We start from the raw sequence: 23674 nt of genomic DNA, 5'->3' as shown, positions 1-23674 counted from the left end.
GGCAGATGGGAGTTTTTCAGAAGACAACAGCAAATAAGCCAAAAAATTTTAAAGGGGTGAGGAATTAAAAAAAGCAAAGCTGGTAAATAAACAGAGGCTGGGCTTGGGTGAGGCTGCAGAGCCCCGGCTTTTCCAATCCTTTTCCAGCCCCCCACATGCACCTGTGGGCCCCGAGTTGTCCCCTGCTTACCCCCTGTGCTGCCTGTGATACCATCATTGGAAGAAACTCGGGATCTCCTGGCCCCTTGGTTACAGAGACTCGGGGTACGGTGATCTGACTCTCCCAGCCCTTCTGTGCCTCCATCTCCTTATCTGTAGAGCGGAGGCATGAACAGGATCTCTCCTGCGGATTTTTAACGATAGTTCAGCGAGTCCATACCTATAAAAATGCTTTTTACAGAATGCCTGTCACACGGAATTGAAATTTTGAGTGGTATTTCCACATTTGTTCTGATAACAAGCATAACACCAGGCGGCCTATCGTTACGGCTTAGATCTACGTAATGCAGTCGTACCCCCTGCTTTGGTGTATCCCAGGCATGCTGTAGGTTTCCTATCTAAGGGTGGTATTTTTTTTTTAAAGGAACTGCTTCCAAAGATCTGTTACTTAGTAACTATCTGGATAGAGGAACAAGTAGTCTAAACCCGTGTTTCTCAATCTGGCCTTGGGGAAGAGCTAGATTCGTATTCTCGATCTGTCACGGACAGATACTTTCACAAATACAAAATCACATGTTGGTGTCGTGACAATGCCAAGCTGCTATGGAAGTTTCCAGATGCTCGCTCTCCCTTTCCGTGCTTACCACATCATGGATTTCTATCTGTGGACCATGCTTTGAGAAGTGCTGATGTGAGCCAGTGTGTAATGAAGCTGTTACAGTTTGTTCTGGAATCTTCCATGAGCTCACTGTGCACCCCCATTGGGTTTATGGTCTAAGTGCCCAGACCCTTGGAGCAGGTCTTCATTTGTGGTTGGATTGCCAGAGCCTCCTGATAAGCCCCAGAAATGCGTGCGGGCTGGCTTTCTCTGCCCTTGGCCCGTGGACGTAGGCTTGGCTGTTGCCATATTCTCAACTTGTTCCAAGGCTCGTGCCTATAACCACTCCACTGTAGGCTTCAATGCAGGCTCTAGGCTTGGAGCCCCGGCTGTCCCCTGTCTACCCAGACCCAGCAGTCTGTCCCAGGATGCTGCAGGAAGCCCCCAGCGCAGGTCCTGGCACAGGAACTTGGGTGGGGCAAGGCCGCCTCGTCCCCTGGCAGTGGGTGTCAGGTGCCTTCCTCCCTCTCCTTCCACAGGCACCAGATCCCCAGGGGCTGCAGACCTTACCACCAGAGACGTCTCTGTCCTGGACGCACACAACCAGGCCCCGGATGACGGGGAGGCTTTTGACTTCTTCGAGCAGGAGGACCGAGCAGAGCCTGAGGCTCTGCCCACCCCAGGCGGGAAGGGCGAGGATGCGGGAAAATCCTCGGAGGAAGAAGAGGAGGAGGCTCTGGATCCCCTGGGCATCCTGCGGTAGGTCCCCGCGTCCTGGATAGGTCCTCCTGCTGGCCTGCCTCAAGCTCTCCGGTGAGGGCTTCCCTCATCCTTGGAGTCTGAGAACCAGGGAGACCCTGGTCACCGCTCCCTGTGGCTTGGTGTGCTCGGGCTGGGCTCAGATGTTACCTTCTCCTCCCTGGCCAGAGGGCAGGCCCTGGGTCCCAGCTCTGTACTGAGTCCCTGCGGGGCTGCCCACCCCCTCTACCCCCAGACAGCTCAGCAGCCCAGGAGCCCTAGGCTCTCCACCCAGCTCATCACTGACAGCCTGGGGCTTGTGGCGCGTGATTGGAGCCCCCCGGGCCCTGTTGCACTGTCCTTAAAGCGGGGGTGTTGACCTGGGCCCTGCCTCCCCACAAGGCAGTTGTAAGGCCCGTGAGTCACATGGATGGAGGGGACTGATAGCCTCTAAGGAGCCAGCTGTGTGTGATGGAGAAGGTGGCGCGAGCCCCGCCCCCCCGGCCAGTCAGCTGAGTTCCTTTACGTGCGCGGACACACACACAGGTGCGCACACACAGGTGCCCTGGCTGCGGAGGAAGGGGTGAGCCAGGTATGGTCTCAGTGGTCCCTCAGCTGTCATCCGCTGCCGCCTTCTTTCCTGAGCCCCTGATGCCTTCGCGAATCGGTACGCTGCTCCCAAGCCCCCACTGCGTGGCCGCCCTGTGCTGGGGGCAGGGGTCCGGGCGGGAGAGACGTCTGTTCCTGAGGCCCGTCCAGTGGGCACAGGCCGAGGTGCACAAGACAGGCTCGGCCGCCCAGGGCCTCACCCCCTCTCGGCCCAAACGAGAAACCAGGTGGGAACCGATGTTTCTGAGCATCTCCCACACGCCGAGCGTGCTACCCGCACTGCGTGTCCTGTGTCCCACGGACACCCCACCTGCAAGGAGGTGCTGTTCTCCCACTTCCAGGTTCAAGAAAAGCCTGCAGAGGCCGAGTGCCCAGCCCGAGGTCAGTCAGCTGGTAAATAATGGTACTGGGATTCCAGTCTAGGTCAGGGTCCTGGACGCTGCTTGGCCTTCATCCCGACTCTGCCGTTTCCCGGCAGTGTGGTCCTGGCAGTGTACCCCTTGTCTTCAGTCTCTGCGGCGAATCAGGTCATGGTCGCCCCTCTCCACGGGGCCGGGGTGGAGGCCGAATTAACACGAGTACCAGCACTCGCTCCTCTCATGGCAGCAGCTTGCTGCCCCACCCCCTCCCCGAATCGGACTGTAGACCCAGGGTCACCGTCCCTCGGTCCTGATGAGAGATCAAAGTTCAGTCACCCTACGAGAGACGCCTGCCTTGCAGGTCCTATTCCGGAAATCAGAAATCAGGGAGGGGCAAGTTCAGCGTAAAGGACATGAAAGTCACAGTCCAAAGGCTCTGCCCGCCGGCCGCCCACCAGCCTTTCTGTCCTGGGGGCGTCGGGGGGATGTGAGGCTGGGAACAGGCAGGTGGAGGTGTGGCTGCACGGCCCCCCCTGTGACCAGCCTAGAGGAGATGAGGAGTCATACTCTGGAGACCCGGGCCCAGAGCCAGAAGTGCAGGCCGGGGGTCTGGTCCCCGTAGCCCTCCACGGCCACCTTGACCCAGACTGGGGGTCAGCGGCTCTGGGGAGAGGCAGCGAGGTTATGTGGGAGCAGTCTGTAGGAGCCCCCTCTTAGCAGCCTCCCACGACCTGCAGGCCCTTCTTGGGCTTATTTTGGTCAGGATGAGGCTTTGTTTGAACTCAGGCTCCCTGTTGTTCAGAGGAACCACACGTAAAGCCAGACCAGGATTTCAGTGGTCTGTGCCAGCTTTTGGCGGAGGGTCATGCTTAGCAAAGCGGCTCCTTTTTTGGGTAGGAAAATGCTGTTTGGGGTTGGCAAGGGCCGCCTCGAATTTCCTACTTATCCCGGTAGCAGATAGTCAAGGGACATGTCTGGGACCACCCACCCCCGGCACTGTCAGCCGCTCTGGGGGCCTCATCCTCGAATGCCGGGAGAGCGTAGCACCTGCACGGGACCCCAGAGGCTTAAGACCTTCTGCTGGTTTTTCCCATAATGACTGATGTGACAGGGGTCAGTACCGTCACTCTCATCGGGGAGAATAACACCTAAGGTCTTTTGAGGGCTTATTAAATGCCAGAAACTGATTTCCCATTCCTATGACTGGACATTTCTCTTCTATTTCTGCTTTTGTGTTTTTTAGAGCTCATGACGCACCACATTGCTCTCAGAACCTGTGTGGGTTCGTGCGTTCCAGGAAGCCAGGAGCGGCATCAGGCTCACCGTGTGTACGTGTGTGTGTGTGCACGCGTGTGTGTGTGTGTGTGTGTGTGAGCTTAAGTCTTGAAGTGTGGAGACAAGTAGCTCCTCCAAATTCATGCAGCCCCATTTGGCAGGTCGTGACTCCGTGGCGCCCCCTTGAGGGTCCCTTGATTCCAGTCATTCTGCAATGTGGGAGGACAGCAGGGTCCTGGGATTACCCCCCCTTTCACAGATGGGAAAGTCCAGGACAGTTGAGCAGGGACTTGGCTGAGCCTTGTGTGTGGCTCTCCCGGCCGCCCCTCCCCCCCGCCCCGTGGCCACACTCCCGATGTGCCCCCCAGTCCCCACCCCAGCACTCCTGTGGGCCTGACTTTGCCGAGCCGCCTCATTTCCAGGCGACAGGCATCTGTCCTTCCCGCTGTGGGCCTGGCGGGGCGCTGTTGCTCCACGGCAGGGCTGCTGGGGGGCGGGGGGGTGGGGGGTGCAGGTTGCCAGCACAAAGGCCTGTGCCCAGACGGCCTGGCTTGTCTTTGTCTCTTAAACCTGGTTTTGATTAGGGGGAAAGAGTTGCTGCACCAGCACCGAGTGCTCCAAGACAGAAAGCGCTCTCCGTGGGCCCGTCCTGGGGCTCCCCTGCTCGCAGGGGTTTGAGCATCCTTGTCCAGGCGTGACCCACAGGTCTGCACGCCGAGCGCACAAGCCTTGCACGCTGTGCTCTTCTCTCCGTGTCCTGTCACGGTCCTCTCCCCATGCCACAGAATTGTCGGGTCTCACGTGCTGTGTTAGAGACTTCGCACGTTTGAGAAAGACAGAGTTCTACCATAATAGTTCTGCCTTCTGCTGGAAATACCATGTTGGGAACGTCTTTAATCGTAATTCCAGTGATAACACGACTGGTACAGACAAATGGAAAACACAGCGAAAGGCTTTTGCCCTGAAGGTATATGCTTCTGGATGTCCGTTTCTCAAACCCAAAATGGGATGGCGTTGTGTGCACCATTCCACAGTTTGCTGGTTTTCAGCTTATATATTGGGTCTTTCCAGATCAGTAAACCGACTTCTGCATTCGTAACTGTGCTAGTCCACTGGGTCGATGGCCTGTAAGTGGCATTGCCAGGCCTGCCTGGGGGCACTGTGGTGTTTTCCGTAGGCTTTGCTATTCTAGGCAGTGAGGAACTTTATCCTGTGTGGAGCTTTTCCCCCAGATAACTGCCCTAGAGCCAGGTCCTGGCAGCTTCTGCCCAGGGGCCTTGGGTGTCCCCCTCCAGGGAAGCATTCTTTAGGGACCCAGTCCCTCTCTTTTGGGAAGGCCTCTCTGCCTGCTCGCAAGGCTGCTGCCTCCCACCTCTTCCCCCGGTGCCCAGGGAGTCCCTCGTCTAGCCCCCAGTCCCAGAGGACCCTTTTGGACACCGGCACCCTTAGGGACAGGCGGGTTCCTGCATGGACATGTCTTCCCTCAAGGCTGGGCTTCTTGCTCTCTGCTCACGGGAGGGGGGACACTGCCCAATGGCCTGTGCGTGGCCTCCAGCGGGGGAGCTGGACCTTTTTTTGGAACATGAATCATGCGTTTTGTCACAATTGTTTATACAAATGTTGCGTTATCTTCACAAAAGAATCCTACGCGTCTTAGTATAAAAATGTCTTACCCTACGTTTGGGTAACATCACTGCTCTGGGATGACCCAGGGGTTTTGAAACCCCCCCCAGCACACTGCCAGGTACCCCTAGACTTGCTCCCATTGGGGATTGATTGATTTCTGCCCCAGCTTTATTGAGCTGGTCACCGTATGGTATTGTGTGAGTCTGAGGTGTACCGTGTGATTTAATGCACATATATATGGTGAATTAGTGACCGCGGTGAGGTTAGCGGCCGCCGCCATCAATCACCACACAGAAGTACAGTTTGTGAGGTTCAGAAGCACGGTGTCCCCCAGGTAGGCTGTGGCGGGGTGTGCAGGGAGGTGCGCGGGGCGGCTCGTTGCCCACCCCACTCACATGGGTAGCAGGCCCACTGGGAGCCCTGAGCACCCTGCAGCTCACGAGAAGCCCCTCAGACTGGGGCTTTAAGGAATGCTCTAGGTGATCCATGGGGAAATTCCCGCTTGAGGAGCCCCAGAAGCCAAAGTTGATGAGGGCCTTGGGTATGGCAGAGGGAACTGAGACAGGAGCAGCAGGTCCACTGGCCACGGGGCTTCCAGGAGGGTGGTCCCAGGCGTCCTTGGGGGACCCCCCTCCGGCTCTCTGGCTTTGTTCCCCTCCCACCTGCCACCTGTCAGGGGGCGGTTCTCCCAGTCACAGTGGGGCCGTGCGGTCAGCCCTGGCCTGGCCTGGGATCAAAATCAGTGAGGACTCCAGGGGGTATGGTGACAGCTGTCCTACCGATCACAGCCCCATCCCCCATTAGGGCAGTTATGCGTGCTTTCCTGACCAGATCTCCCCATCTGTGTTAGCGCACAAAGTCTGGCCTGAATGAACAATGTGACATTGCCTTCTCCTTTTTTTTTTCTTTTTTAAGGTGACATTTTGAAGATTTATTTATCTGTCAGAGAGAGAGAGTGCGCGCATGCACAAGCAGAGAGGGAAAGCAGGCTCCTCCCTGAGCAAGGAGCCTGATGTGGGACTCAATCCAGGACACTGGGATCATGGCCTGAGCGGCAGGCAGACACTTCCCCGACTGAGCCACCCAGGCATCTGCTTTCCACTCTTTTAATTCAGTAGCAAGAATTTCAGTTCAGGAGAAATCTCATACAGAGCCCCAGTGCATATCAAACAGCCCGAGGGAGAATTGGTCTGGTTGGGACAGGAGTAGGGACTGGACGTCGGCCCTCTAGGCCTCAGCTCACCTCTCCCGTGGCCCTGCGTGGCTCTGTGGAAGGCCAGGCCCCTTAGAGCATGGTTTAAAGCCACTGGGAAAGCTGGGTGTGCGGTCAGCCCGGAGCACAATTAGAGGCCAGCAGTCCCAGGTTCAGATCCCCAAGGGCACTGGGCAGGTCATTGAACTTCCACGCCTCAGTTTCTCTCTTTATAAATGAAAGACAAAGTGCAGCCCCGGTGGTAGATAAAGTGAGAGGTAGTACAGGAAATGTCCTTTGTGTGATGTTATCCCTCTGTGAGGTCAGCTCTGCTCTGAAGAAGCCGTGGGCTGTTTGAACTAGAGGCAGCCTTGCCACTTCCTGCCGTGTTACGCAGCTCCTAGCACGCAGTACAGCCTGCCGGACTTGCCGCAGCCTGGGTCTCCAGCGGCCGGCTCGGCGGCTGTCCTGGGTGGGACTGAGCGGTCACTTGACTCCCTGGGGAAGGACTCTTGGAGGTCATGCCTGCCGTTCCCCTGCCTCAAGCTGCCCCCAAGGGACAGCATTAGAATGACAGCCTTTCACCTGAGGGACTGGAGGCAAAGCCAGTGTCTGTGGTTGTTACTCGGGAACCGGCCCGAGACCACCGAGTCCCGTACCGTGGAGCTCCAGGACAGACTTTACCTGTTCCCCCCTGGGCTGAGAGCCCCCCTGTGCCAGGATGCCAGCTTCTCGGCCCTCACCCATGCGTTCTCTGGCTGGGGCAATGGGAGTGATGGGCTTTCGCAATCGCAGGGACTGCCAGGCCCCACAGGTCACGTAGAGCGTGTGGAATATCGTCGGGGATGTGGGAATAAACCAAGATGACCCGAGTGAGAACAGGCTAAGGTCTTGATTCAGAGCCGGCCCCGGCGAGAGAGGGGTCAGACCTGCATTTAGCAGAGGCTCCAAGGCAGGCTGGGAGTAGGAACAGTTCCTAGTAGGAAGGAGGAGGCTCGGCTGTGCCCTGACTGGAGGCTGTTGGCGAGGGAGGCTCTTGCCTGGAGGTGTGGCGTCCCGTAAGCTCTGCGCTCGGTTGGGTGAGCGTAGTTGGCTTTCCTTGGCTGCTCAATGAGGAGGGAAGCCGGGGTAAAGATTAGGGCAGCTGACAGTTACCGATCAGGCCCTGGCCACTGGGGCTCTAGCTACAGAGTTGTGGTTTGATTCCCTGGGCTGGCATCTGCCGGGTGTGAGACACGGGTCTGTCTGATGTCTGCTCTGCCCATTGCCCGTTTGTGTATTCAGTCCCTCAGGGGTGTGGCCGGAGCTGGGTCCTTGCTTCCCGGCAGTTGGAGGTAGGGGCTACAGGGCCCCTGCCGCCAGACCGGCCTGGTTCGGTGGTGGTACAGGGCGCCGTGCTGGGTGAGAGGCAGGGGAAGAAACGTCAGCTTGCACGAGCTGCAAAGCAGGGGCGTCCTGGGGGGCTGATCAGTGAGCCCTCGAGTGGGGTTCAGCGGTCTGGGGAGTCAGGCTTTGGCTGTTGAGAAAGATCCTTGAATGTGACCCTGGGCTACAAAAAATGATGGGTCTTCGCCAGGCAGGCCTTATGTATTTGTTAGAGCCCAGAATACAGTCATGGGCGGGAGCTTGATGTGAACCTAGTTGGTATCAGGCTCCTGCTGTGCCCTGTGCCACCCTGCGTGTGGGCTCCCGCCTCCAGAGCGTTCCTTACTCCCATGTAATGGCTAAGGGAACAGGCCCGGAGAAGCGAACTGACTGACCCGAGGTCATATGTGAATTCCCTGCATCCCGCTCCAGAGCTGCTCCCCAGGAGTAGAGAGGCCAGACTCTCCCCTAGGCCTTGTGGGCTCTGGCCCCGACTTCCCCTCAGACTCCCCTCTGCCGTGTGCCTGCTGCCCGGGTCGTGGCCACTGCGCCTGCACCACGCGCTTCCTGCCTTGGCATTTGCACAAGCCTCTCTGCCTGGAGCTCTGCTTTCCCGACTCTGCTCAGCCCCCGTCTAGCGCTTCCCCGAAGCTCCCATCTGGAGAACCAGGCATGGCTCAGGGGTGACTGCCTGTGCCCCGTGACCCACACCATGGTGACCACCGGGTCATCGTGGAGGCCCCCGAGGCCTGGTCCTGGTACAGATGACATTGTCCCGGAATACGGGTCACGGAAGTTCATTCATGGGCACTCTGCGAGTTTCCCTCAAAGAAAGAGAAACTGAATTTAAAATTTAAAAATGAAACATACTTTATTGGAAAGCAGGAACGTGGTACGATTGGAAAGGAGGTTGATCTCTGTCTTTGGTTACGCACCACCCCGGCTTGGAGGGTACGTCGTGCTGTCTGTGAGTCTGGGCATCAGAAGGACCCACCACCTTCTCTTGGGTCCAGGAGGTGCTCCCACAACTCCGTGGTGCAGGTCCTGGGCAGCAGTGGCCCTCGGTGGTCGGCCAGGGGCGCAGCCGCACCTGGAAACATGGGCACAGGCCCCCTGGGTGGCCGGAGGGGAGGCTGCCGTCATGGGTCCGTCACTCTCACCACAGCTGCCTGAGCCCCATGAGCGGGGCCGTGGCTCGGACTGTCGGCGCTGTCGGCCTGGGCACCTGCCGCCTCCCTGTGTTCGCTCCTCCCCCGCCTGCGCCACGTGGCCCGTTCGGGACATCTGTCTGCCGGCAGAAGCACAAGGCAGGAGAGCTGGTGTCTGTCTGTGCACACACCTGCCTGCTACAGACACTTGCTTCCACAGACTTGCACCCATCCAGGGAGTTCCTCCCCCCCCCGCCCCACCTCCTGCCCCCTGTGCCGGAGCCTGCCCAACTTCAGGTGACCTCCTGCGTTCTCTCCAGGAGGTCTGTCCATCGCACACTTCTCTGTTCCACGCCCAGCTGCCCCAGCCCTGGTGACAAGAGTCTAATCCTATTGGCCTCCCTTCGGTGAAGAAAGGAGAAGCACCTTACATCGCGGTGGCACCGAGGGTGGGTGGCAGACAGGCATGGCAGGTGACGGAGCAACACAGCAGAGTCGGGAGGTGCATGCCGCAGCCGGTGGACACTGAGGGGGCAGGAGCAGAGCAGGGACCGGGGTGGGTAGGGGACAGGGCAGGGCCATAGCCTGTGTATGCAGCCCGAGTCCTTGCTCACACAGTCTGTGGAGGAGGGGAAGACGGGGGCTTAGAGACTCACCTCACTGAGGCCGTGGGTGACCTCGCCCTGAGGCCTGAAGTCTGGCATCATTCTAGACTCGCCCCTTCCGCTCACTGATCACTTCACTGTCCTCATGTTTCAGGAGCTCTTTGCCTTCTGATGTTCCCCCTGACCCAGACTCCCCGTCACACTGTGGTGCTCCCCCAGGCCAGGCCCTCATCGTTTTTCCGTGGATCACAAGCCATGCTGCCCTGGGGACCTGGTTCCTGATGGTGCCCGAGCCGTGCCCCTGGCAGACCCCACGGATGAGGGGCTCACTTCCTCTGCCTGAGTCTGTGTCTGTTTTGCCTTGCTGCGTCCAGGAAGCCCCTAGGGCTAGGTTGGATCCTTGCCCTGTGCTCCGCACATTCCAGAACTCTTGCCCTGTGCAGTCCTGATGGGTTTATGGGCCTCTGAGTCAGCTGTGAGCTTCTGGGGCAGTGGCAGCTTTCACTGCACAGCCCGGGAGGTGTGCGTGGGTGAGTGCTGGGTCCCAGAGGGCATCCGGGGTGAACGCCAGCTGCTTACAGAGTGGCTGAGGGCAGGTGAGGAGACCAGTTGACGTGACCGCCAGGTTCAGAGGAGCAAAGCCTTCCAGGTACCGTCTCTGTCTCAGACTGGTGCTGGGAACCCCGTCTGCATGCCCTCTCCGCTCTTCCTGGGGAGCAGGCGGAAATGAGTCTGGATAAGAGACGTACCATCCCCTGTGTCCATCTGTCTGTTCACGTGTTTGTTCTTCCCTTTCCCCTCTTTCCTTCCTTTCTCTCTTCGTTCCTTCCTTCCATCTGTCCTTCCATCCATCAGTCCTCCTCTTTGACCCGATATCTGTGGAGCGTCTTCTCTGAACCAGGCACACGGGTGTGTCCCAAAGACTTGAGTTCGGGGGCCAACCAGAGCAGGACCTTGGGGCTTTGAGCTCTCAGTGCTCCCTATTTCCTGCCTGGTCTCTGCCTCCCCTGGGGACGCTCAGGGAGGGCTGGCGAGACGGAGGATAGCCTGGTCGGGGGTGGGGGGGTGGAGTACGGACGGTGCCCGACTGACTGGATGCCCCCACGTGCTCCAGATTTGCATTATGTGGGTTCAAGACCATGAAAGATCAGAAATGTCTCCAGGGAGAAAAACAAGATCATTCATCCCATTTGGGAAGAAAATTCACATAGCAGGAGAGTCGGGCCGAACTTGTGTTCTCAGAACCAGAAGTAGATGTGAGAAGAGAAATCACAGATCTTTGTGAAGACAGAATTCATCATGCTTGTCCTCTCCCTTCCTTTGTTCTCAAGACCGCTCCCATCTTTCCGCGGCTCCTCTGATTTCTGGTCCGTGGGAAGCCTCTGGTCCCCACACTCCGGGGCTCCAGGTGAGGGCTGTCTGTTGGGTGACGGAGGCCAGCAGTGGGGCTGAGCCCACAGGCCTCAGGCTGGGCCAGTGGCTGCATCAGATTCCTCAGAGACTCCAGTGCGGCTTCCTGGGCCGGCCCTGGGGTTCTGACTCAGTAGCTCTCGGCTGGAGCCGTCTCCGTCTGGCCTGCCTCTGGCACCCACGTCCCAGGGGTCAGGAAGGCGGACTGGCTCACCCTGATCCGTGAAACAAAGAGCAGGTGTCCCTGTCAGAGCAGTCCTCCTTGGCCCTTCAGGGCGTGTGAGGTGGCATGGCTGAAGGTTCTGGAAAACACTTGCTATGAGGATGGAGCAGGCCCGGCTCCTTCACAAGCAGGGCTTGCGGGTGGCGCCAAAGCAGAGGCATGTGCCCAGGAGGTCTGTGACCTGAGCCTGTCTGGCTTGTGCCCAAGATGGAGGAAGCAGGGTCGGGGTGCGTGGGACTTCCTGGCACACCCCTCCCCTGAGTCTCTGCTCTCTGTTTCATCCTCTAAATGTGTAGGCCTGAGCCTACTGTCCTCACCCCACCCTGGATCTCCCTGCTGCAGGGACACCACAAGGGGACAAGAGCACAGGACTATGAGTAGGCCTTGGCCCTGAGCACATAGGTGTGCTCCGTCCTGGAGGTGTGACCCCGCGGCAGGGGCATTTCCAGCTCCCACAGCTTCTCCCATCTCAGCTGAGCCTCCGATTTCACCGCAGGTCTGCAGCCGGACCATGGGAATGGGCTCCTCTGAACAGCCTGCCCTCCAGCCCCCAGGGCCGCGCTCTGCTCAGTCCCTCTGCCACTGGCTGGTCTGTGCCATCGAGGATGGCAGGGCCGGCTTCGGCTGCAGTTTTCCCACACGGCGCTGCCAGCAAGAGCTCAGACGGTGACCTCTGTCTAGTGGACTGCCTGCCAGGCAGACAGGCACCCCAGAAATTCTCTTTCCAGTAAACAGCGTCTTTTCACTATTTGCAGGAACCTTATAATGGCTAATTTTGGTATCCACAGCAGGGATTGGATCACCGTGTTAAAATAAAACTGAGTTTGTTTGTTTATCTGCAATGTGACTTATGTATGCAGACCTGCAGGGTCCAAGTCCGTAAAGGCTTCTGTGCGCTCTGCATCACCACCGCCCAGGGCAGGAAATGAAGCAGGCCCATGGCCCAGAACTCTCCCTCGTGCCCTCTCCCAGTTTCCCAAAGCAGCATCTGGTCCCAAGGCAGGACCTTGGCCAGTGGGTGAATGAGACATCAAGGGACCTGCATCCACCCACCTTTCCAAGTGGCTCTGAAGAGCCTGGTCCTGGGAGCCCTGGGAGCCCTGGGAGCCCTGGGGGCACTTGGCCCCTGCAGCCTCCAGAAGGAGAGCAGCTGCTCTGCCCGCTGTCTGGGCAGGCAGGCCCGAGTCCTGGCTGGCCCATCGGGGAGTGGGGGGAGCAGTCCGGCGGTCATCTCGTTCATGCCGACATTCCCCTGCTCCTCCATACATCCTGGGGCACAGGGCCCAGCCACTTCCCGTAGCAGGGTCTTACACCTCAGGGTACTGGAAAGTTCCTTCCTCACCCGAGTTCAAGCTCACCTTGCCTGCATGGCACTGACCAGGCCATCTGCGCCAGCTGGCCGGGCTCTCGTGAAAACTCCTAACCTTGAGCTGTGTCTATAATTCCGTAGCTCTAAGAAGCCCAAGAAACGCCCCGAAGTGGCTGTGAAGCCCAAACCCTCACCCCGACTCACCATTTTTGATGAGGAGGTGGACCCCGATGAGGGGCTCTTCAGCCCAAGTTCGAAGCTCTCCCCCCAGCGCCCCCCAGAGGACGTGCCCGTCCAGGACCGTAAGTAGAGCCTCCAGGCCTTCCCTCTACTCTGGGTGTCTGCTTCACGACCCAGCCAGACTCTTACAAGTGGCTTTGAACCCACCACATGTGAGCACAGTGGAGATCTTCCCCTTGTCCTGTTTCGACGTGGTCCAGCTCAGCTTACGGAGATTTTCTGCTGGAGAGATTAGTCATGAGCTTTGTGTCCCCATAGCCTAGAACCTTCCAGGACTATATGTTTGTTCTGCTCACCCTGGGGAAGTGGGGTGGCATCTTTATCATTCCAGTGGCCAGATGTGGGCATTGTCTGGGAAGGAGACGCAACTACCCACGTGTGCCGTGACTCTATGATAGATTTTGTATGACCTGAGTAGACCCTACTGGAGGGTCCCAGGCAGAGTTGGAAAGAGGAGAGCCGAGCAGCCTTGGGACTCCTCTGCTTGTCCTGAGATCTGACCTTTCGTCACCCTACCCGGGTCCTCATTCAGGATGGACAAACGCTGTCCCCCAGTAACCCAGCACTTGGTGACCACCCATGGAGGGCCAGGCTCTGTGCCGAGCCTGAGAACACATTGATGAGAAAGACAGTCCCGGCCTCACAGCTCTGAGGACGTGTCTTGGGCAATTTCAGCATCGCCTTTGAGTGCTGTCCCTTGCCCTCTTCCTGTCCCCACCCAGACCTCTTCCTCCAGTTCTCTGCTCTGCCTTGTCCCTTGCTCACTGGCTGGCTGGGCCAGGAGGCTGGGTGAGGCTGTCCCCACCTGTGCCCCCAGCAGCTGAGGACAGGCCAGGACATCCTTTGACCACTCTGCCCCTGCCTTCTCCACAGCCCTGAAGTTGTTCGAAGACCCTGACCTCGGCGGTGCCGTCCCTCGGGGTGACCCCTTGCTGCTGCCTGCCACCCGTGAGAGCAGAGGGCCCGTATCCCACATGGAGCTGTTCAGGTACCACCTGTCCCTCGGGCGCTCCTCTGCCAGCCCTCAAGAGCAGCCTGGGCAGAGCTGGGGACCCGTCCCCGTGTGGGAGCATCTCACAGCCTTCAGCCACCAAGGGAGGGCGTCTTGGCCCATCAGAGGCAGGAGCCTGTGGGTGGGCGCTGACCAGGAGGCAGCGGCAAGGATTGCGGCAGGGGTGGGGATGGGCCACAGGCCGGGTAGCTCTGTGGGTTCCAGGAGAAACTTCATGAATACAAGTCTTTGCCTTCCCACACTCACGCTTTCATAATTGATGTGGAGAATAATTAAATTACACAATCACAAGAGCAAGTATAACTGGCATAAATAGGTTTCGGAACAACCATTAAGATGAGTTCTTGGTAGCACACAGCCCTCCCCCGGGGAGTAAACTGCGGGACCACACAGTGCTGGTCCCGGGAGGGTCCCAGCGGCAGGCTGTAGAGGGGAGCGCGAGGCATGGTCTGTTGCGTAGAGGTAGGGGGAAGGAACGTGTGCACGGGGGCTCCTGCTTCAGGGTGCTGGCCGTGGTCCACGTGCCACACCCTACACATGGCCTGATTTCATCCTCACAGCGGCCCCCCAGCTAGATGCGAGCTCACCCAGGACAGAGCCGGGCTTGGAACCCAGTCCCCCCGTCTGTGTCCTGCCCTCCCCACAACTTCCAGGACCCCTGAAGCACTTAGAGGAGGAGAGGCTTGGAGACCTGCCTCCTGCCCTGGGCCGGCCGCCGTCCCCGGGCTTCTGCGTGTGCTGGCTGCGCTCTCCGCATGCTTGGTACTGTGTGTCTCCGCTGCGTCACCCGCACCCCCAGAACGCGGCTGTGCTCAGCGGTTTACAGGAGGCTGAGCTGTGCCTTTCCAGGAACAATGTGCGGAGACGCTGTCCTCTGCGGCCTCGTTAGCAGCCTCGGGCTATTAGCCCTGTCAGTGCCCGAGTCACAGCGAACGCGTCTTGTCTTCACATCTCCCCACAGCCCCTGGCATCTGTTCACTGTCATCTGTGTCCTCGCCCCTGCCCGCCAGCAGGCTGGGAGAAGCTGGGGTGGACGATACCTTGAGAGGAGAAACTGAGGCACGGGGAAGCAGACTAGTAGAGTCAGTCCCGGGGAGGGCGTCAGGGCCCCGCGGAGTGGGCCCTACTCGGGGAGACTCTGCCATCTCCAGGACTCGGTGTGTCCCAGGGAGGCCATTCCATGGGGCTTTTCTTGGCGCAGTCTTTCCTGAGTCCGTGGTGCCGGCACTTCCCGACCCACGTTCTTCAGGGCTTCTGTAGCCGGACGGCTGGGGCAGTACCAGTGTTCAGCACGACTCTGGGCGTGAGTGGGAAACAGCGTGTAGCGTTGCATGTTTCCGTTGGTCTCTGGGACCCTTTCCCTTTGTCATGCCTCTTGGCGTCCCCCAGAGCCCTCTGAGAATTACTGGGGAATGGGTGTCCGTGGCCCTGCCTTCACTCTGCCACACAGCTGGTGAGAATGAATTCGTGTTCGGAGGGCAGAAGCTGGGTTGCATTCTTTGTGGGGCTCCATGGCTACCCAGGCAGCGATCGGGGCTCCTGACGATAAAAATGCTCCTAATCCTCATCCATTCGCGGATGCTGTCACCCGCCCGTTCATGGCATCGTGGCCACCGGTGAGCCTGAAGCCCCCCAGAGCGCTCTGCCCCACAGGTGTGGGGGTCTCACAAGCCTCAGTACCCGCCCCCCCCCCCCGGCTATGCAGCCAGGCCAGTGGTCGGCCTGTCCCCTGTGCGGACCTGGGGAGGTCGAGTGGGACTGGGGTCTTCAGAGCTCCCCGCTGCCTCTCTGTGGGAGCCCCAGTTCCAGCCGTGACTCAGGGAGCCTGAGTAGAAATAGAGTTCATGGAAAGGGGTGCCCCTGGCGCCACCTGTACCCCAAGCGTGATGGTCCCAGCTGCCACGACAGCAGCAGCTGATGAGTTCCCAACAGCGTCTGCCCCAGCTGCATGAATCCGGGCTGCTGACATGGGCTCTTAGCTGCTGCTGCTTCCCGAAGGGCCCTGTGCGAGGATAAGTCAGTCCCCCTGAGCTGTCCAGGGGCTCCAGCTTGGGTGGAGGCTGCAGGAGGAGCCCACACCTGCCCCACAGCCTCAGGGATGAGCCGCTGCCTCAGGGAGCCGGGCCACAGCTGGGCTGAGGTGGCCAGGAGCAGCCGGTCCTGTCACACTTCGGGGATTGTCTCAAACCCAAGACAGCTACCTCTCCGAAGGCCTGGCTTGGGCTGGGCTGGAGGGACAGCTCTGCCATCCTCAGAAGCTCTGATTCCTCCCTTTGGGGTCTCTGCCCCACCACAGCGCGGTGACCCAGAGCTCCTCTGGCAGCCTGTCCTTGGCAGGCCACCCCTCCAGGAGAGGTTGGTGCTGGGCACGCCACGCTCCGACAGACTGCTTCCTAGCCCGGTTGACGTCTGAGCTGGACTCCATGGGCATGGGGAGACTGAGGACCAGGGAAGGAACATGACGAAGCGGACTGAGGCCACCTGTGAAGGCACAGCGGGAGGGAAATGGAGCCGTGTTCCAGGAGCCGTGCGCTGTGCTTCCGGGCCCACAGCGGCTCTGCAGGCCTGGCTGGGTGATGCCGGCGTCCCTCTCGCAAATGGGGACACCAGGGCCTTCTGCCGCTAGCACCTGAGCCCTCTCTCCCCTGTCCCCAGCATGGCAGATGCAGCCTGCTGAGATACCCTCAGACACCTTGGCCCAGGTGTGGGCAGCACCGTCCGGATGTGTCTGCTGGTCGCTGGTTTAGGAGGCATGTAAAGGGCCAGGCATCCTCTTGAGGAATTCAAAAATTGGCCCTTGGATTTCAAAGGGAGTTTTCCTTGTGACTCTGTGAAAGCCCCCAGGATAGTGTTACCAGACTCCCCCCTGTTCCCCAACCCTGGGTCTCCTGCTGTCTCCCTGTTCCAGACCAGACTGGCCGGCATGCAGCTTCTCCCAGAGGGCAGGATGGAGGCTGCTGCGCCCCTGAGTGTGAAGCCAGGAACGCATGCTGTCCGCCTTGTGCCTGAGAGCATGAAAGCCCTGGTCAGGCCATTTTCCTTAGCATCTTCTGGAAGCTAAGAGCATCCCTGAAATGACCTCATCCAGCTCCTCACTGATGGGGATACTGAGGCCCAGGGAAGGGAAGGGCCCTGCCAGGGGTCACTTATTTTGCAGTTCTTTCAATCACTGTGTCCCAGATGGGACTGCCATCTGTCAGTGGACACAAGAGTGGACGGTCGGTGTCCTGAAGCCTGACCCAGAGAGAATTTCCTGAGGATGCAGGTGTGTGGAGGTTTCCACCCAATCCCAAGAGAAGCTCCTCCCTTGGGGGAGGAGTCTGGATCAGGGGGTCTGGATCAGGTCCTTGGAGGCAACAGCTCCAGCAGGTGTCACCTGAAGGGCCTCAGGGGGCCTGTGGCCTCAGCAGAAAGAGGGACCCTCAAACCTGGAGAAATTCCAATCTGAAAGGGCTTCGTTGCATTGGTGCCCCAGGAAGGCACACACACCTGAGAGATCCAGACACCCCCCACCAAGTCCTGTTCCTTCACAAGCTGGCCATGAGCCCCAGACAAGGCCCTTTTATCTCTTCGTACCTCAGTTTTCATATCTCCTGTCTGTGAAATGAGGGTACGACCTGTTCCCAGACAGCGTCTAGTTATCATTCAGTGAATTAGTGAACGTGGAAATGCCTGGCTTCAGCAGGCATTCAGCACGGTGTGCATCGGGTGGCTGGGTGCTGGGATGGATTGAAAGGGTCTTGCATTGTGCATCTGTTCTCCACAAACTGAGTTCCTCCACCGGAAACCGGCAGCAGATGCTTGCTCAGGCAGAGGGCAGAGGCAGGTTGTGGCCCCTGGGGTACCCGGTACCTGGGGCGGGTCCTGTGTGACCGTCCCACTGCCGTGGGCTGGAGTCCCACCCAGCGATGGGCTGTTGGGTCCAGGACCGTGGCCCCGGCCCTCAGTGGCCCCACAATGGGCACCGTGGGTGGGTGACGCCACCCCACCATGGTCTGATCTCCTCATCGAGTCTTTCTTGGGCTGAACTTGGTGCAGACGAGGGCTTGGCTCCTGAAGTCAGACGCCCTAGTCCGGACCCAGGCACCATCACACGTGGTTGTCTCACAACCAGCTCAACCTCCTGAGGCTAGAGTGTCCCACCTGCGGGGTGGAGCTCTGCCGTACCCACAAAGGGTTTGGGGTCGAACCAGGTACTGTGTGTGTCTGCAGTGCTTGGTACAGAGCAGGAGCTCTGCGTCTGGCAGGCGTTATTCTTCTTGGGAGGTTGAAGGACAAGTCCCCTAAAGAGCCATCATCTAGCGGGGGACCCCCTGAAAAGCAGAGCCCTCCAGAGGCCGCTGAGGGGCGGGCTCTGCTCCCCCTGTGCTGTGGGGCTGCAAGGAAGGCAGAGGCTGCCCCCCCAGCTCCTGTGGAAAGGTCAGGGTGGGGTGGGGCCCGTCGCCCTGTCCGGAGCAGGGTGCCCTTGCCCCGGGGCCTTGCTCCTTCTGTAAGAGGTCACATTCAGAGCTTCCCCTCTGGTTCCCTAGAGTTGAAGAGGACTTGGACCAGATTCTGAACCTGGGGGCTGAACCCACAGCCAAGCCCCAGCCTAAGCCCAAGCCGCCAGTGGCAGCTAAGCCAGCGCTTCCCCAAAAGCCAGCCATGCCCCCCGCAGCAGGCCCGCCGGAGGCCGTGGCGGGGCCGCGGAAGCAGCAGCAGCAGATTCAAGCCATGGACGAAATGGACATCCTCCAGTACATCCGGGACCACGATGCGCCCAGCCAGGCCGCCCCCAGCCTCTTCTGACCCTCGCACCCCTGGACTGGCCCTGGGCTTGCAGAGCCTCTCCCCAGAGGAATGTGCACTGAGGGGGGCACCGTGCCCTGCAGGGCCAGGCAGGACCTCTGCTCCCAGGGGAGGGGGTAGACGCCCAGGTCATAGGACCCTGTACTATCTTGGTATTTTGTTTTGGTTTGTTTGCCTGTGGGGTCAGAGAACCCTGCAGGGCACAGAAAGAGGGGTCCCCACAGGAACTGGGGTCACATGGTCTCAGTCACGTGGGTGTGGAGGGGAGAGCGTGCGGGGTGCCTTGCTAACCAGGAGCTCAGCCCCTTGGATGAAGCTGAGGCCGCAGGGGCCCCAGGGTGCCTTACTCAGGGCAGGGAAACTTTGTGTCCATCCATGCCTGCTGCAAGGTAGGGAGGGTCTGCCAGCCCGGAGGAGTGGAGTCCCTGGGCAGTGTGGCTCCTGGGGACCTGCAGACTCCAAGAGGGTCCCCGGGGGACAGATGCTGAGTGGGTACCTGGGAGAGCCTGGTTGGGTGGAGTGTTCCTGAGCAGCCTCTGGTCCCCGGGGCTAAACAGGGTGCTTTCCCACATGTCCAACTCGAGGGAGACATGAGGCCCAGTGCCTGTCTCTTTTGGGTGTGGACGGCCTGACAAGCCCCTGGTCTTCCTTACTCCTTTTCCAGGGAGTGCCTGGCCAGACCATGGCTGTGTGGGCCTCTGGCCATGGCCAGTGTCCACCCCTGCAGCTCGGAGCAGAGTGGTCCTGGAACCCCCCAGAACACTGCCTGGCCCGCAGCTGGGGCGTCCCTCCTACTCAGGTGGGCCTAGGCTTCATACCCTTAGCTGCTGCTTCAAGCACTTTGCCCAGCGGTGGGTGCTGCCAGGCCTTCCCTGTCCCCTAGATCTGGACGTGCTCACCGGCCTCTCGGCAGCGGGGACCGCCTCTCCGGGGAGAAGGAGCCCTGTGCCAGAGCAGGGCCAGTGCCTTAGACTTGCCCCCCGCCCCCACATCCCTGCACACGGGGCGGGCATGGCGCAGTGCTCAGGAAATTCAGTGAATGGTGTTTAATAGAGCAAAGAGTATCTTTTTAAATATATTCTTCATGTTCAGAACTAGTTTTTATTGAGACACAGTTTTTAATGAAAGGCAACCCTTGTTGTCCCTTGGCTTCTCCTGCTTAATGGAGAAGGGGGTTTGGAGGTGGGACCCAAGATGCTTTCCTGATCGGGACCACCAGCAGCCCTGAGGGAGGCTCCAGACCAGGCTGGTTGTTTGCCACCATCAGTCTCTAGTGCCCTGCTCCTGCCCCGTGTCTAGACCTGTGACTCTGTGGAACACTCCCTCTGCTCTGTCCTGTATCTCATGCGCCCGGCACCTGCAGCAGCTGTCAGGTCTGAGGAGGCTGCCCTCCCCCAGCCTGGGCCAGAGGGACGGGAGGAAAGTAGGCAGTCATGAAGTCTGAGGGCTGCATGCCTTCTCCTCTGCCTTCCCCGGGCTCTCAGGTCTTTGTCCCCAGGGCACCGGCCGCCAGCTGCCGGCTGCGGGGCTCCTCGTGCCTGCCATCTACTTCCCTTTCACTGCCAGGCCTCGCTCGTGCCCCCACCCCGCAAGTCCTCAGAAGGAGTGCTGGGGGAAGGGCTGTCTCTCTGCTTTCCCTGCTGTGCAAGCTCCCCACCTGCTGCCCCTACTCAGCAACTATGGCAGGTGCCCAGAAGGGGTGGCAGAGGGAACCTACCGTTCTGGGGTGGGGTCACCCACTGCAGGCTGGCCTCCTCCCTGGAGGCCTGGTGCTGCCTAGACACCAGAGTGAAGACCGGCACATCCCCCGATAATGATGCTCGAGCTGTGGCTGGTTCTCCTCCGTGGGTCTGTGACCTGCTAGTGAATTGATGACGCCCGGTGATCCAATAAAGGTCCCATCAGTGTCTCACTCCAGCATTTGTTGATGGTGGTTTCTCTGCGCCCAGTCTGGCGGGGAACGCTGGGGAGGGCGGGGGAGCATCTTGTTGACAATGGGCTTGGCAGGGGGTGCTGCCCTGGAAGGACCCTGGGGTCCGCCACGGCTCTGCCCAGGCTCCCAGGCTGCTGCTCAGCAGGGCAAGTTGAGGCCAAAGGGAGGATTCCACTGTGTATGCAAACTGAGGCCGAGGGACCAGAGGCCCAGGCCCCGCAGGGATCACTGCATCAGTAACTGGCTAGCCAGGACCCTTAGCCTCGCTTCATGGTGGGGACTGGCCTAGGCTTGGACTGGTCTTCGGCTCTTTAAGCTCGGACGTCAAGTACTTCCTTACACACTCCTGGCCTGGCCTGCTCCCCCCGCCGGAGCTCAGATTCTGAGACACTGCTCTGTGCCTGGACCCCAGAGGTCCTGGCTAGATGTTTGTGTGGACTGACAGCCGCTGGGGAACTAGAAACAGGTCCCCAGGAGCCAGTGAGGCCCCAAAACCGGGTGGGCTATGGGCCAGCACCGGCCTCCTCCCCCTGCTTGGCTTTGGCTCTCGTAGCCAAGCTTCACTTGGGGTCTTGGCTCCCAAGAACAAACAGTTGGACCCTTCTGAGAAGGGCCCTGCAGCCAGGAGCCTGCCACCGAGTGCTTACCATATGAAGAAAACTGAGAGGTGGAATTCAGGGGCAGTAGCCTTTGTTTTAAAGCCGCCATGAGCTCCGTGGACAGGACGTGCCCTTCGTGGCGGGGGTCCCCCTCCCCCACAGCATGGTTCTCCCAGGAAGCCAGGAACTCCATTTCTGCTGGGAAGTCCCCATCCTAGCGCCCGTCTGGCTGGTCTGTGCAGTGGGGTTCGCTTGGGAGTGCCTGCCCTTCGGAGCTCTGGCACCCCGTATTCACGTCCATGCAATGGTCGGGAACATCCCTCTCCTCCACAAACTCGAGTCCTCACACTGGATGCAGACAAGACAGCAGACATCCAGCCGCTTTCCAGGGCGCTCAGGCCTTGGTGCCCACTGCCCCCCTGGCATGCGTTGGTGCTCTGTGCAGAGAGCAAACACCCCGCATCAGGCTTTGGTTTGCCTCTAGCCCTGGAATCTCCAGGGAGGCCTGGTGTGGGCAGCCATGCCCAGTCATCCAGCTCCCTGACCATCTGGCTGAGTATATCCTGGGGAGGAAAGAAGCCGTGCAGCTGCCATCCCCTGTGGGCGGGGCTGCTGGGGCTCTGCAAGGCTGATGGCTGCCCAGAGCAGGCCTGGTCAACCCCCAGAGCCTTTTTGAGGGGCTGCCCTTTCAGTGTCAAGTTTCGGAGGGAACAATTCAGTATAAACCCTGATCACTCCAGACCGTTCCCCGTCAGCACCCTGAGGCCTCACAGCAGGGATCGCTGACTGAAGGAGCCTTGGAGAAACCGGCTATCGGGCTCTGGGCATGGAAGGTTTCGGTCCAGCTGGGCTGTGTGACATCCCCTCCCCCCACAGCCCACAGTGCCGAGTGAAGAGACTTCCCTGGGCTCTCGTGAAGGGGCCAGCAGGACTGTGACGTCCCGTTCGTGCTGGAGGAGTTTCCGTGGGCTGGTCACCAGCACATCACGGGGGGACCCCGGCCTGGGACGAGCTGGACACTGATGGGAAGCGGCCGGCTGTCGGTGGGTGGTCAGAAGGTGCCGGCAGGCTCAGCTCGGCCTGGCGTCCAGCCCGGGGAACTGAGCCCCGATTGCCAGGTGCTGAGCTATGTCCACCGTGGAGAACGGAGCGACTTGAGGAGCATAACCTGGAGGGCCGGTACTGACCCCTCTCCCAGCTGACCTCGGCTCCGGTCCTCCATGGCACTGGCCACGGGTGAGAGCTGCGGGATTTCATTCCTCAAGTCACACTTGGGATAAAACCACAGCTTCTGGAGCGGGGACTGGGGGCTGAGCGCGTGGCCTGGGTGAGCGGGAATCCCTGCGGACGACTCTCAGAGGCGCCGATGCTTCTGTGCCAACGCAGCAGGTAGCAGCAGCCTCTGATCGGGTTTTTAGTGCAGCTGAGTTAGCTCCCCGCAGCCCGGCCGGCCAGTCATTCCCTGGATCCCGGGCGAGGCAGAGGGAGCCAGGACCAGGTGGGAGGCACAACCCCGGGGCTAAGGGCACGCAGGGAGCGAGAGGAGCCGTGAACGTTTCCTGAGCGCCGTTCCCGGCACGGCAGAGGTCGCAGCGATAGAGAAACACCAGCCGTCAAAGCGGAATCTGCCGTGGGCTGTGCAGAGTCCCGTTTCAGTCCCGTTCTTTGGGCTCCTGCCCACACAGCAGATGCAGCCGAAGGAGGCCCCCCCTCCTGGGCAGCCTCTCACCCGTCATCCCCCCGCCCCCCGACACCACCGCACAGCGCTGCGCGTGACCTGAGCCCAGCCTCCTGTCGGCTGTAACAAAGTGGCACGACTGGGTGACGCTCAATAATAGGAATTTATTGTCTCCCCAATCTGGAGCCCAGAAATCCCGAAATCAAGGTGTTCGCAGAGCCACACCCTCTCCGAAGGCTCTAGGGAGAATGCTTCCCTGCGTCTTCTGGCTTCTGGTGGCCGCGGGTGACCCCTGTTGTAGCTGCGTCACTCCCGGCTCGACTTCCCGTGGCCATCGCTTCTGTGTGTTCTCTGGGTTCGTGTCCAAGTTCTCTCTTCTTGTAAGAACACCAGTCATTGGGTTAGGACCCAGCAGGAGCTCATTTTACCTTAATTCCGCCTGCAAAGACCTGACCTCCAAGTTCCTATTCACAGGTCCGGGTAGACACGAATGTCGAGAGGAGGCCGTTCCACCTAGCATAGTCACTAAGGGCCTGGGACCCGCCAGCAGGCTGACTGACTTGAGAGCAAAAGTGACGATTTCTGCACTTCGAGCATCTGCTCCAGGGCCTGGTGAAGACCTTCTCTGCGGGCCCGTTAGGTGCCATCTGGGACTTGCCATCAAGCTGCCACTCAGAGTGGACCCAGCCTTTGTCATCACTTGTGACCAAAGGTTAGTGTGTGACTTGTGGAGCTCCAGGCCCTGACCCACGTGGCCAAGGGGTGGCCTGATACCCCACTGCCGGGCTGTTGTGCCTCCTCTTCCCCA

General features: G+C 59.7%; 1 protein-coding gene and 1 long non-coding RNA gene across 3 annotated transcripts in view; one reads left to right on the top strand and one right to left on the bottom strand.

Annotated features, from left to right (window-relative positions):
* Nucleotides 1-20573, top strand: part of HS1BP3 (HCLS1 binding protein 3) — a 29688-nt gene extending 9115 nt beyond the window's left edge. For both annotated transcript variants that reach the window (XM_045979312.1, XM_045979311.1), the window contains exons 4-7: nt 1297-1516; nt 12758-12918; nt 13730-13844; nt 18398-20573. In XM_045979312.1, coding sequence (XP_045835268.1) covers nt 1297-1516; nt 12758-12918; nt 13730-13844; nt 18398-18656 — 755 coding nt within the window. In that variant the 3' untranslated portion in view covers nt 18657-20573. The remainder of the gene's footprint in view (nt 1-1296; nt 1517-12757; nt 12919-13729; nt 13845-18397) is intronic.
* Nucleotides 6519-10409, bottom strand: LOC123925786. Its single transcript, XR_006815078.1, has 3 exons — nt 9726-10409; nt 9501-9594; nt 6519-9034 (listed from the first exon to the last, which is right to left on the bottom strand). It is a non-coding gene; the product is annotated as an uncharacterized LOC123925786 (long non-coding RNA).
* Nucleotides 20574-23674: the final 3101 nt, after the last annotated feature.

Source organism: Meles meles, chromosome 15, assembly GCF_922984935.1.
Source record: "Meles meles chromosome 15, mMelMel3.1 paternal haplotype, whole genome shotgun sequence".
NCBI classification, from domain to species: domain Eukaryota; kingdom Metazoa; phylum Chordata; class Mammalia; order Carnivora; family Mustelidae; genus Meles; species Meles meles.
Note: the sequence above shows the minus strand (reverse complement) of the source record. Positions and strands in the feature narration are given on the sequence as shown.